This window comes from Balaenoptera acutorostrata, chromosome 11 (genome assembly GCF_949987535.1).
Source record: "Balaenoptera acutorostrata chromosome 11, mBalAcu1.1, whole genome shotgun sequence".
Taxonomy (NCBI): Eukaryota; Metazoa; Chordata; class Mammalia; order Artiodactyla; family Balaenopteridae; genus Balaenoptera; species Balaenoptera acutorostrata.
Window position 1 is genome coordinate 31260277 of NC_080074.1, and position 12755 is coordinate 31273031.

At 35.8% G+C, this 12755-nt stretch overlaps 1 protein-coding gene across 4 annotated transcripts in view; it reads left to right on the forward strand.

Moving 5' to 3' along the window:
- Positions 1–12755, forward strand: part of ATP2B1 (ATPase plasma membrane Ca2+ transporting 1) — a 131506-nt gene that overhangs the window by 114262 nt on the left and 4489 nt on the right. For 2 of the 4 annotated variants that reach the window (XM_057556104.1, XM_007165907.2), the window contains exons 17-21: positions 11–224; positions 690–901; positions 2281–2388; positions 4204–4386; positions 4772–4858. In XM_057556104.1, the coding sequence (XP_057412087.1) occupies positions 11–224; positions 690–901; positions 2281–2388; positions 4204–4386; positions 4772–4858 (804 nt within the window). Of the gene's footprint in view, positions 1–10; positions 225–689; positions 902–2280; positions 2389–4203; positions 4387–4771; positions 4924–12755 lie in introns of all 4 variants that reach the window. The other 2 variants (XM_057556106.1, XM_057556105.1) reach the window with 2 other exon arrangements.

Consider the following 12755-nt stretch of genomic DNA (forward strand, 5'->3'; position numbering starts at 1 on the left):
TCTTTTCTAGGATTCACCGCTTAAGGCTGTGCAGATGCTGTGGGTAAATCTCATAATGGATACACTCGCTTCCCTGGCTCTGGCAACTGAACCCCCCACTGAGTCTCTCCTGCTTCGGAAACCTTATGGTAGAAATAAACCTCTCATCTCACGCACAATGATGAAGAATATTTTGGGTCATGCATTCTATCAGCTTGTAGTAGTCTTTACACTCTTGTTTGCTGGTAAGAATTTAATGCCTGATAAAGTTTCAGTTGTTTCTGTTCCAAGCTAATATCCCAGATGGTTTTAATGTTACAAATTTTTCAAGAATATAAGTTATTTTCTTTCTGACTCCCCATTTATCTTTAATTTCTTCTGTTTATCAGTGGATCCTTAGTACATTTTGAGAGGCAGTGTGATAGATTGGGGCAGTGGGGGAGTAAAAAGAGTCCTAATTTCTTGTCCTTGGCTTTACCACTAACTTAGATATGTGATCCTGAACATGTCACCATAGTTTTGGGGGCTTCCGTTTCCTCCTGTATAAAATAAAAGAGGGTTGTACTAGAGAATCCCAGGTCCCTTCCAACTCTTTCTGTGCTGCCGTTTGAGAGCAAAGAAAGGTCTGACTAGGTTTTATTGCATACTTCCTTGAAATGTTAAATTATTTTGTATGATAATTACAAAATGGTAATTTTTCATTCTTTCAGGAGAAAAGTTTTTTGATATTGATAGTGGAAGAAATGCTCCTTTGCATGCTCCTCCATCGGAACATTATACTATTGTTTTTAATACCTTTGTACTGATGCAACTTTTCAACGAAATAAATGCTCGGAAAATTCATGGTGAAAGAAATGTGTTTGAAGGAATCTTTAATAATGCCATCTTCTGCACAATTGTTTTAGGCACATTTGTGGTACAGGTGGGTAATTGTAAAAGATAGTTTCAAATATGATTATTATGTGGAGATCTTAGGTGAACAGGTGGCTTGTTCCAGAAATTACTTGACTGCAATGTGTGGGCCTTCTGTGTATTGCCTTGATGACATCAAAAGAACTCGAGTGAAAATTTGCCCCATCCTGAAATTCTACGTGTGAATGAGTACATTAAACTAATACTACTTTAATTGCACTACTGGTTCTGTGGCTGTGATACTTCACACTCACTGTGATTCTGATTATTCTACATTGTTATTATGAAAACTGTTGTAATTTTTATGTTATTTAAGGCCAGTCTTATAGTCAACCACTTTTTAGTCCAGCTAGAGTGATCCCTTAATTGCTTCTAGCAATTAATAGTAGTTGTATTTGTACAGTTGAGTTCATTATTAAAAAATAAAAGGTTTTGAAATGAATATTTTAAAATCCATGTGATTCTGAATGGCCTCATCCAGACCTGGTATGTGCCAGTTTTCCATTTTGTAATATTGTCAAAACAAAGTAGAAGAGGAGTGGGAGAATGGGGTGTGAGAAGTGGGGTTGAGATGAAGTAGAAAGGACCGAATTTTCCCATTTTTATAAAGGTCATTCTAAGGACAAAACTAAGCATCACTTTACATATGGTAAATTTTATATAATTATATACTATACCTATGTTTTTATATCATCTTGGATTCTATGGTACTCCTCTATGTAAATGGTTGTTATTAGCAGAATCTGGAATCAAAGCAGGTAAGTGAATATGGTGCATGATCACACCAGGAAGTCAGTAAACACAGTAAGATTTAAACTTAAAAGGTGAGCTTTTCAACAATAGAATCAAACAGGATGGTGCTAGTTTCAAAATGAAGATCTAAGAATTTTGAGGTTTATTCAGTCTATACCTTGTGTACTGTGGATACCGAAACCAAAACCCTAGACTTAATTATATCTGTGCAGACTGTTTCTGTTTTAGCTTTCAACTTCTATAAACTTTAGGGGAAGTGTTGCTTACTTGCTGTGTAGTTTCTGGAAGTATTTTATAAAAAAAATCATTGTTCATGACATGCTAAAATTTTAGTTTTTACTTACTATTAAAGTTAGGTTTATTTTATCTGTTTTTAATATATGGGGATTGCAAAAATGTAACTGCCTGTCTCTCTATCAAGCAAGTCTGATAAAACTTAGTTCCTCGCATAGGTTGATATACCCAAAACAGTTGATGGTAGGGTGTCATTCTTCAGTGCCTTCGTGCTACTCAAAGTGTGGTCTGTGGACCAGCTACTGGTCTGTTCATTACAAGTCCACAATGAGATAAGGAGCATGGGCCAGAGTATAAGTCAACAACTTCACTAAATAAATTTATTCTTGATTATTCCTCTAGATAATAATTGTGCAGTTTGGTGGAAAACCTTTCAGTTGTTCAGAACTTTCAATAGAACAGTGGCTATGGTCAATATTCCTAGGAATGGGAACGTTACTCTGGGGCCAGGTAAAAAAATCTCATCATTTTTTGTTCAAACCTACAGTGATTTTTAAAAAAAATTTCTAGTGTGTGTATTCTTTAATCAGTTCTATAACTTGATTCTAAGTAGTTTTCATTCTGTATTTTAGAACAAGTTTTACAACTGTTATTAAGTTGATGCATTTATAACTGGTTAGAATGCTGATATCTGTATCTTTCGCTCTATGACCTACTTTTGCATTTTCAGATTTAATATTTTAATAAAAATATTATATACTTTAGACTTTTTATCATTTTGTTTTGTAATTTAATACAAGTGTAGCATTGGAAAAATCTTGAGTTTCAGTTGATGTGAAGAATGTTTCTATAAAAATACTGGTATCTGGAAAAATAGGCCACAAAATGACATTTTAGATTATTTGGATCAAATGGCTTCAACAGTGTATGTATAAAATACAATGCCTGAAAAATTAGCTATCCTTAATCTTCACTATGGGTAGCTGACTTGCAGATATATGTCATTATTTTTTAAAAGATAAGTGGTAACGGTGTGTGTGCTGTTCATTTTAAGTCCATTACCATCACTATAAAACTGATAGAATCTGTACCAACATTTTCATAAATGAAAACTAGCCTGTTATGGTGTGTAACTGGTGTGAGCTAATTTACTGTCATTTTGCAAGTCAGTCAGACTGAATATTCAGATTGTACTTAACCTTAACTCAGTCTTTATGTGCCTTTTATCTCACCTTTTTCTTAATTGTGTTTCTAGGTTCTGAGGTTTCTCTTCTTACTCATTATAAAGACCTCTTTCATTGAGATCTTCTTTTAAGCAGGATCCATACTGGGCCCACAGTTGTTTTTTTTTTATTACCGTTCTAGTTACTTTATAATGTTCCCTCACAGGCAAAACCAAACCCTACAACCTCCCCCAAAATCTGGCTAATTTCAGGAAGAGGAAATTCAGTACAGTGTACATGCCTAACAGGCATCAGTTACTGTCTTTGATTGACGTCGTCTATTGATTTTAAGTGTGCGATGGTAGAAAGCACTGATTTTGTTGGTCAGGAAACCTAGGGTCTTAGTCACTCCATGAACAAGTCACTTCCAGTGTCTCTGAACCTGTTTCATCTCTAAAATGAGGTGGTTGGACTACAAGTTCTCTGAGCAGTTCTGATTCTGACTGCATGCCTGTTTCTCCCAGCTTCCTTAAGGAATGGCTGTGAACACCTATAAGTTCATACATATTGGTATTTTGGTATTTTTTATGTCTTCTCGGGCGTCTGTTCCTGTTTGGTGTCATTCTCAATCAGTATTAATCCAATTTTAAATAGTTGTACTTTTTGAAAATAAATACATTCAATAAACAAAAGCTATTTTCAGCTCAGCCTTGAAGATTTTCTGAATTTTGGTATGTTTTTTTCTCATTGAATTCTTAAAGCACTAATGAAATGTAAACTTCTTTTGCATCATATAAGATCACCTATTTTCATTTTATTTGAAATAAATATCATTAATATGAGTTTAAGGAAATATGTATATATCAAAGCATGGTTGTATAATTTACTGTCTTGAATGTCCTAAATAAAATATGAAAATGTAATCAGGTTATTTCCATTCAGGAAAACTTTTTAGCCTTCAAACTTAAATCTTTTGTGTAGCTAAGAGAAGAATATTTTTTGTTCTGAGAAAGAAAGCCTCTGATGGACAGGATCTCATTGCTTCATTGGTAAAGATAGTTGGCTATACTTGCAACTTTCCATACCTTTTTTGTATTAAAGTTGATTGGTTTAATTGTAGTTTGATATGATTTGTTTCTAAGTTCTTTCCCCTGTGTTGTAGCTTATTTCAACAATTCCAACTAGCCGTTTAAAATTCCTAAAAGAAGCTGGTCATGGAACACAAAAGGAAGAAATACCTGAGGAGGAGTTAGCAGAGGACGTGGAAGAGATTGATCACGCTGAGCGGGAGTTACGGCGTGGCCAGATCTTGTGGTTTAGAGGTCTGAACAGAATCCAAACGCAGGTATGGGTCTGGTGGAGAGGTAGGAGAGACGATGGGAGCGGGAGCCGAGGGCTTTGCACCTGGGGAGGAGGTTTGAATGTGCTCCTTTGCTTCCTTTCTAGCCTCCCCAACCCACAAAACTTATTCTTTTGAAAAATAGTACTGGTGCCTGGAATGAGTGAAAGTTTTAACTGACCATGAAAGAATGTGTCTATATGCCCCTAAGCTCCTTTTTTCCTAGCTTTTTTCCCCCCCTTCATCTCCAAATGCTACTCTTGCCTATTTATCTGCTCTGTAAAAAGTGCCTTTTTCTTTACTTTTTATATGTTGATAGATGGAATGGTCCTTTCTCTTGTTCTCTCTCTCTCTTGCTGAGCAAGCTGTCACAATCTCTGATTCCTTGCAGATGGATGTAGTGAATGCTTTCCAGAGTGGAAGTTCCATTCAGGGGGCTCTAAGGCGGCAACCCTCCATCGCCAGCCAGCATCATGATGTAACAAATATTTCTACCCCTACACATGTAGTGTTTTCCTCTTCTACTGCTTCTACTACTGTGGGGTGTGAGTGTGTGTTCCTAAGTGCATGAAATTAACATTTCCTACTTCACACACCTAACGTTTCTCATTTTCTCCTTAATGTTTAAATTCATTGTTCAGGCTTTTCATAAAGCTTTCTTTTCGTAAAGTGGATTGAGACCTCAAAGTGTTGTCGTTGTGGTTGTTTTATTTCTTAGAGGGTTAGATAACAGGTGGAACAATTGCAACCAAAGATCAGACATGAAATCTGTGACCTTGTCTCTATGCTAACTCTGATAGTTAATATGGGAAATAAAATTGTAGCTTAGAATTTGTGAAACGACTATACATTTTTGAGTATATGCCTTTAAACATGTTCCATACTGCATGATTCCCAAAAGCATGTGATTCGAAACTGATCTAACAGAACCAAGAGATGGCATTTTTAAAGCTAAAAATGAACTTAAGCATTCTGACTTGTATCTTGTTCAGTTTGTAAAGTAAGTTAGTACCCTGAAGAAAAGTTCTGAGCATATAGCCAGGTGTTTGCCTTCTTAGCTTGGACTTTGTGGCCTTGCTGTGAATTTTTAATTTGTTTTGTTTTGTTTTGAGACTGCATCCCTGTATAAGCTTCAAAGTTCTTTGGTATTTATGTGGGTTTTTTTCATTTATATAATCAATTTAATTTAGGATTGCTTCCTAGATAAGAAAATGTTCTATTAAGTTTTCCAAAGAAGTAAGGAAAGTGCATTTCTTTTAATTTTTTTTCAGTTTTGTTTTGTTTTTTTTTTAAGTTTACTCATTTCTCACACCACTGCCCACCTCCCACCTCTTGCAGCAACCAATTTGTTTTTTGTATCTATGAGCTTGGTTTGGGTTTCATTTTTTTTAGATTCCACATATAAGAGAGATCATACGGTATTTGTCTTTCTCTGTCTGACTTATTTCACTTAGGATAATAATGCCTTCAGGGTTCATCTGTGTTTTCACAAATATCAAGATTTCCTTTTTTATGGTTAAATAATGTTCCTCTATATATGTGTGTGTGTGTACACCATACTGTATCCATTCATTCATCAGTGGACACTTAGGTTGTTTCTGTTTCATTCTATCAGATGTGAGGTAATATCTCATTATGGGTTTTGATTTGCATTTCCCTGATGATTAGTGATATTGAGCATCTTTTCATGTACCTATTGGCCATTTGTAGATAGGTTTTGGAAAAATGTCTGTTTGGATCTTTTGACCATATTTTAATTGGATTGTTTGGTTTTCTTGCTATCAAGTTGTACAGGTTTTTTGTATATTTTGGATATTGGCCCTATATCAGATATATGATTTGCTAATATTTTCTCCCATCCTGTAGGTTGCCTTTTCGTTTTGTTCATAGTTTTCTCTAATGTGTAGAAGCTTTTTAGTTTGATGTAATCCCACTTGTTTAATTTTGCTTTTCTTGCTTTTGGTGTCAGATTCAAAAAATCATCATCATCCTATGTCAAGGAGCTTACTTACCATCTATGTTTTTTTCTAGGAGTTTTATGGTTTCAGGTCTAACGTTAAAGTCTTTATAATCAATTCTGAGTTCATTTTTGTGTGGTGTGAGATAATAGTGGTACAGTTTCATTCTTTTGCATATGGCTGTCCAGTTTTCCTAACACCATCTATTTAAGAGACTGTCTTTCCCCATTGTATATTCTTGACTCCTTTATTGTCAATTAATTGACCATATATGCATGGGTTTATTTCTAGGGTCTCTGTTCTGTTCCATTGATCTATATGTCCATTTTTATGCAAACTCATACCAGTACCATTCAGTTTTAATTACTATATCTTTGTAATATAGTTGAGATCAGGGAGCCTCCAGCTTTGTTCTTATTTCTCAAGATTGCCTTGACTATTTGGGGTCTTTTGTGGTTCCATACAAATTTTAGGATTGTTTGTTCTATTTCTTTGAAAAATGGCATTGGAATTTTGATAGGGATTTCATTGAATCTGTATTGCTTTGGGTAATATGGGCATTTTAACAATATGAATTCTTCCAGTCTGTGAACATGGAGTATCTTTTCATTTATTTGTGTCGTCTTTAGTTTCTTTCATTAATGTCTTGTAGTTTTCAATATACAGGTCTTTCACCTCCTTGGTTAAATTTATTCTTAGATATTTTATTATTTTTTTGATACAGTTGTAAATGAGATTGTTTTCTTTTTTTTTTTTAATTTATTTATTTTTGACTGCATTGGGTCTTCGTTGCTGCGCACGGGCTTTTCTCTAGTTGCAGTGAGCGGGGGCTACTCTTCCTTGCAGTGCACAGGCTTCTCATTGCGGTGGCTTCTCTTGTTGCGGAACTTGAGCTCTAGGCGTGCGGGCTTCAGTAGTTGTGGCACACGGGCTCAGTAGTTGTGGCTCACGGGCTCTAGAGCGCAGGCTCAGTAGTTGTGGCACACGGGCTTAGTTGCTCCGCAGCATGTGGGATCTTCCCAGCCCAGGGCTTGAACCTGTGTCCCCTGCACTGGCAGGCGGATTCTTAACCACTGTGCTACCAGAGAAGTCCGGGATCGTTTTCTTAATTTCCCTTTCAAATAGGTTATTAGTGTAAAGAAATATAACAGATTTTTGCATATTGATTTTGTATCTTGCAACTTTACTGAATTCGTTTATTAGTTCTGACAGATTTTTGATGGAGTGTTTAGGGTTTTCTATATATAATATCATCTGCAGACAGTGACAGGTTTATGTCTTCCTTTCCAATTTGGATGCCTTTTGTTTCTTTTTCTTGCCTAATTGCTCTAGTTAAGACTTCCAGTACTATGTTGAATAAAAGTGACAAGAGTGAACATCCTTGTCTTGTTCCTGACCTTAGAGGAAAAGCTTTCAGCTTTTCGCTGTTAAGTATGATGTTAGCTCTGGGTTTGTCCCTTCATTATGTTGATGTATGTTCCCTCTATACCTGTTTTGTTAAGAGCTTTTATCATAAATGGATGTTGAATTTTGTCAAGTGCTTTTCTGATTCTGTTGAAAGATGATCATGTGATTTATATTGATGAATTATTACAGGTCATAATTTTCATTAATTGACTAGAATGACAGATTTTCTTTCAGGGTTTTAGTAAATGACTTTTAGTAAAAGGTTTTTAGTAAACTCTCCAGAAGTCTTATAACCTATATCGTTCTTACTCTGAATTAGTGTCTTGAGTCCATGGTGGATTCTTAGTATGTTAGAGTCATTAAAGATACAAACCCACCCATTCCTCATGCCTACCCTTGAAGTCAGCTAAGATAACCTGATTTGGCCAGAAACCTATCTTTTCCATTTGGTCTTTAGCCAACTAAGGACTAGAGGAACCTTGGGAAGCTGGGGAGAGGATGAATTGAGGGGAGAAAACAATGCTGTTTACGCAGAGCCTATCTGTTCACTCTTTGCTTAAGTAATTTTCATTTGTTATTTTTGACAGTGTTGCAAAACAGGCAGAACAGGAACTATCCCCATTTTATAGGTGTGAAAACTGACTTGGAGTTTAAATGACTTGTCCATGGCTGATAAGCAGAGGCAGCATGATGTAGAGCAAAGAGCAGACAAGTGCTGTAAAGACAAACTGACCCTGTAACATTTAGACAGGATGTTAAATTTACATACGTGGACAGATAGGAATCTTCCTTTTAGAAATTACTGTGGTACTACCTACCTGAATGAAATGGTGTATGCAAATTGCCTGGCCTTACTCCTGGGATGGCTGATGTCAGTTGCATGCCTCCCTCCTATGGATTTCACATTATTCCTGGCTTTCGAGGACATATTACCACTCATCCCTTCATCTCCTACTATTAGTGTTCATTTAGTTGTATTTCATAAACAGTGGAAGGCCTACCATATGCCAAGGCTGCTAGAACCTCCAGATCTTGTCATCTAGTAAGGGAAAGCAAACAAGGAGTTGGGGATTTCTACATGGTAATGAAACAGAGAATGTTATAACAGGGTCCTTCACCCACCCTGAGAAGTCAGGAAAAATTACCGAAAGGAAATGATTCCCAAGCTGACCTGACAGAATTTGTCGGTTGAGGAAAGCAGACCTCAACTGACATAGTTTGATACTAAAAGAGTATTGGAATGTAGGGAGTTGATGAGGCTAGAATGGAAAGTAAGCATCTGTTTATATCCCACAGGAAGGAGCCAAACTGAGACTTAATCCCTCCCCTCAAAACTTTAAATTTGAAAAATTTCAAACTGACAGACAAGTTGAAAGATTAATACATGAATAATCTTCACCTGGATTTACCGCTTCCTAATATTTTATGATGTCTGCTTTATCTATATAATATTAATATATACTTTTTTTTGAGCCATTTGAAAGTAAGTAGCAGATATCATAAATGCCATCTCTAAATACTTCACTATGTGCTCTCCTATATAATCATACTATATAATCACATCCAAGAAATCTATCTCTGATACCATTTTATCTAATATACAGTCCATATTCAGATTTCTCCAGTTGCCCCCAAAATGTCCTTTATAGCTTTTTTGATCCAGGATCGAAGGAAAGACATTCAGTAACGTGTGTTATGACTCTTCAGTCTCCTTTAACCTGGATCCATTTTCTCTACCTTTATTTTTTGTAATATTGACTTTTTAAAAAAAATCCAGGCAAATTGTCTTATAAAGTGTCCTGCATTCTGGATTTGGTTGTTTCCTCTTGATTAGCTTTATGTTAAACTTTTTTTGACAAGTTTATCTCCTAGGTGGTATATATTCTGTTTATTTTTACTTCAGAAAATTTTAAGTAATTGACTTCTTTCACTTGGAGTGGTATCACATGACCTTAGGTGTATCATATTTATTGTATTTCTCTGTATAATTGTATTCCAGGCTTTATATTAAATATCAAATCAAGCACAAACTCTGTTTGAAGACATAGCCACCCACACCTGCTTCAGGTGATGTGCTCTGTGCTCTTTTCTGATGCACAACTATATATGAAACCTGTGAGTTGCTGGGCACATGTAGTGAGGGTAATGGTGTTAATACATTTAATGAAAGGTGTAAATTCCTCATTGGTTTCCTGCCCTAATATAGAATAATCTTAGAAATATCTGTGTTTGTCAAACTTCTTTGACTCTTTTTTTTTAACCTTTTTTATTTACTGAAGTATAGTTAATTTACAATGTTGTGTTAACTTCAAGTGTACAGCAAAGTGATTCAGTTATACATATATATATTCTTTTTCAGATTATTTTCCATTATAGGTTATTATAAGATATTGAATAGAGTTCCCTGTGCTATACAGTAGGTCCTTATGGTTTTCTATTTTATATATAGCCGTGTGTATATGTTAATCCCAACCTCCTAATTTATCCCTCCCCCCTCCCCCACTATCCTCTCTGGTAACCATCTGGAGTCTTTGCTGTGCTAAATGAAGAAATTATAATCCATTTCAACTTTGTCATATACTAGGCTTGTAACATCTCTGGAAAGGGCATCTTTTTTCCCTCACTTATTAGTCAGATCTTTTAAAAATCTGAAGAGGAAACTTTCTATAGTTTTTCTTTATAAAGTGTATCCTTCTAATATCAGTCTCACGGTTAGTAAATTCTTTTGCTAAATCAATAGTTAACGCCTTCCTGGAAAGGAGAGATTGAGAGAAAAGTTGGCCTTCCAGATAAAGGATTGGCAAACCATAGCCTGTGGGCCATATCTGGCCTGTTGCCTGTTTTTAACTGGAACATAGCCATGCTCATTCATTTAATTACTGTCTGGTAGTTTTACACTACAAAGGCAGAGTTGAGTAGCTGCATCAGGGACCATATGGCTCACTAAACCTAAAATATTTGCTATCTGGCCCTTTACAGAAAATGTTTTCCAACCCCTATTCCAGGTAATTAAAACATTACATATTACACAGGTGAGTCTCACTTTGAGAAAATTTGATATGCAAGTACACAGCTTTGAAAAGCAACCTCGAATTTTATTTCCTTTTGCAAAGTATCTTTTACTTTACCATTGAAATTCTTTATGGTGCACATAATAAAGGTAGTGATGAATACAAATTTCAGAAATGGGCAGTCTGTCGTAGAAGGTAAGATAGATCAGCTACTGATTAAGTAGCCTCATAGTTTAGAGCCGTCTCCTTACATACAGTGTTTTGGGCAGTAATATTTTCTACTATCAAAAGTTAGGATTATATTTAAGAAAATGGGTGGTTTAGCAGGGTACATGATCTTAATTTGATTTGTTACTTAAAGTTTAATGTAATGCTTACATATTCAGTTTCCTAAAATTACTTTATGATCATAATAATCATTTCAATTTTTTGTTTGCCATATGTGCCTCATTCATGCCTCTGATTTTTTTTCCTCAATAATTTACTGTTTAAAAAATTTCCTTGACATAGGGATTGTTGAATTTTTCTTAATTCTAATAATTTTAGGAGCTATAGTTTTGTGCATAGTAGGTCTTAATAGCTATTAAAAGAATTGAGTTAAAAGACTAGATAAACAGTAAGGTTTGGATTGTCAAAGATGGGTAATCTTTTTCTGCTTAAACTCATTTCTTTGTGGTATTAAAATAGTTTTCTGTCTACCTACAGTATAATGCACACAGTTGGCACTTTTTAATTACTCAGAATTACTACAGTACTGTGAGAATTTTACCTATAGAAGGTAACAGATGAGGGCAAGTATAAACTAGGTCAGTGTCACGCCTTAGATCGAGAGTGCTTTCTTATTTATGAGTAGAAAGTAAAACAAATCTGGCTCAGTGGCCCCTAGTTAATCTAGATGTTATTGTGTGTGCCTAATGTGAGAACTGTTTATTGAAAATTGTATTGCTTTGCAGTATTTCTAAGCTGTCCTTGTAATGTGCTGACCTAAATCTTAGGAAGTATCTTCTTCTACTGAGGTTAGTTATAAAGCTGATGTCCATACGTTCTCTTCTTTTATTGACTTGAAAGAACCTGGAGTTGGGAGTACAGAAAGCTTGGTTCTAAGACATTCTGGCACTAATTTGTAGTGACCCAGCAAGGCAGCCACCTGTCCTCATTTGCTCAGTTTCATTATTTGTAAAGTGGTTGAAATAAACTATCTCGAATATCCTTTCAAGCTTCGATGTTCTAGGATAACTTAATACATTTTGTCAGATACGAAAAATAATCTTAGCAAAACTGGAAAGCTTTGGTAAAAAGGTATCTAATTTCACCTGCCACAGGTGTGAGTGTAATCGTTCATACAAATATACTCACTGCACTCACCTGCTTATAACTCTTTACGCTTGCCCTCCTAGAGCTTTGCTGACTCCCAGATCTCTAACTTAAACCCATACCTTTCTTCTGAGCTCTGGATATTTTCACTTGGATGTTCTGCAGCTCCCCAAATTTAACATGTTTCAAAAATTGATTTTCCCCTTGATTCTTCACTACTCCCCTCTACCCAGACTGGTCAAAACAAAACAGATCTCAACTGCTTCTCTAGCTCCATTAGCAATACCAGCAACCAATTCAAATAAGCAACAACTTTAGAGTCATCTTGAGCAGCTCTCATCACTCACCAGACTTGCTGGCTGGTCCTCCAGTTTGTATTCTCTATGCCTACTGGCCACTGACAGCAGTGAACATAGGAGTGCAGGAATCGCTCCAAGATCTTGATTTCAATTCCTTTGGATAAATTCTTAGAAGTGGGGATCTGGAATAGTCAGACTCATACCAGCAGAGTAGAATGGTGGTTACCAGGGGCTAGAGGGAGGGGCAATTGGGAGATGTTGGTCAAAGGGTACAATGTTTCAGTAATACAAGATGAATAAGTTCTGGAGATCTAACGTATAGCATGGTGACTACAGGTAACAATACTGTACTGTATTGTATACTTGAAATTTGCTAGGAGGGTACA